This window comes from Limulus polyphemus, unplaced genomic scaffold, assembly GCF_000517525.1.
Source record: "Limulus polyphemus unplaced genomic scaffold, Limulus_polyphemus-2.1.2 Scaffold20730, whole genome shotgun sequence".
In the NCBI taxonomy this organism is placed as follows: domain Eukaryota; kingdom Metazoa; phylum Arthropoda; class Merostomata; order Xiphosura; family Limulidae; genus Limulus; species Limulus polyphemus.
This window is the reverse complement of record NW_013686340.1, coordinates 1-1,331: the sequence shown is the minus strand read 5'-3', so window position 1 is coordinate 1,331 and position 1,331 is coordinate 1. Positions and strand designations below refer to the sequence as shown.

The following is a 1,331-nucleotide window of genomic DNA, read 5'->3' as shown; positions in this document are numbered from 1 at the left end:
GTGTTGTTGTTTTTATAAAATTGTTTAAGCTTTGATGGGAGAAAAACAAAAAGCAGCTAAAGAAAAACCGCTTCTAATCTAGACTGTTTTTCTTTTTTTCTCGCACAGAAATGAATTTTTCCACGACTATTAAGGATAAAAGATTGTCAAGATAACAAGATACAAGATGTCGAAGACCACCCCTTTACTTCCCTTCAACAAGTCGACTGTCCTTTGGAATAGATTCCTACAGCTTCCAGTACTTGGAATACTCTGTGCTCTTGGTTCGGGTGTTTGTTTTTCTAGTTGTTCACTGGTTGTTAAACTTCTACCAACATTGAATCCCATGGAAATCCTTGCTTGTGAATGTCTGTTGCAGACTTTTATTTTCATTTCTATCAGTATTTATTCTGGTCACCATTTTTTTGAAGTTCCCGAAGAACGTTGGTTTCTTATAATCCGAGGAATCACGGGAGTGCTTTACGCCAATCTTATCTTTTATTCCTTTAGTCTTATTCCTTTGGCTGATGCTTCCACCATTGCTTTCAGTGCACCTGTGTTCGTGAGTTTTTTGGCATGTATACTGCTAAAAGAACCGTGTGGCTTGTTTCAGATAGTATCAGTGGTCGTTACAGTAGTTGGAGTGGTCATGATTGCCAAACCAACTTTCATCTTTGGTTATAACAAAGAAGACGTTCGCTCCTTTGACCGGGTAGGTGGTTCTGTTATGGCTCTCTGTGGTAGTCTTACCTCTGCTTTTACTTATATCGCCATGAGGAAATTACAGAACACTCACTACTGTATAATAAACCTTACTTTCTCCGGATCACTCGTTATCGTCAATACTGTTATTTTAACTATAATAAGCGATTGGTCATTACCTGCTTGTGAGAGAGAAGGTTGGCTTATTGTCATGGTGGGACTATTGAATACATGTGGTCAGTTACTCTTAACAGCTGCACTAAAGTTGGAGGAAGCTAGTACAGTATCCATTGGCAGGACCATAGATATCGTTATGGCATTCTTCTATCAAACAGTGTTGTTACACGAAGAGACGAGTTGGACTAGTATTCTTGGAGCAGTGCTTGTATGTTCATGTGTTGGGATGACTGGATGGAGGAAGTGGAAGACCAGAGCACCATATCACTGATAACGGAATAGCGCATAGGTAGCATTCGACAGACAATAGTTTGTAATTTTAAAAAATATATATTTTAAGAATATTTAATAAACGGTGATATAATAAAATAACATTTCCAGTTAGAAAAAGTGGCCCAAAGAATTCTCATCTGTGGATAACATTTTCATTGAACTATTTGTTACAAGGATCATGACACCATTCTGTCTTAACC

At 37.9% G+C, this 1,331-nt stretch overlaps 1 protein-coding gene across 1 annotated transcript; it reads left to right on the top strand.

Moving 5' to 3' along the window:
* Positions 1–166: 166 nt before the first annotated feature.
* LOC106477571 (solute carrier family 35 member G1-like) lies at positions 167–691 on the top strand (the record flags this gene model as incomplete). Its single annotated transcript, XM_013938117.1, has 1 exon — positions 167–691. A coding segment is annotated over exon 1 (525 nt), but the record flags the coding sequence as incomplete, so codon positions are not given.
* Positions 692–1,331: the final 640 nt, after the last annotated feature.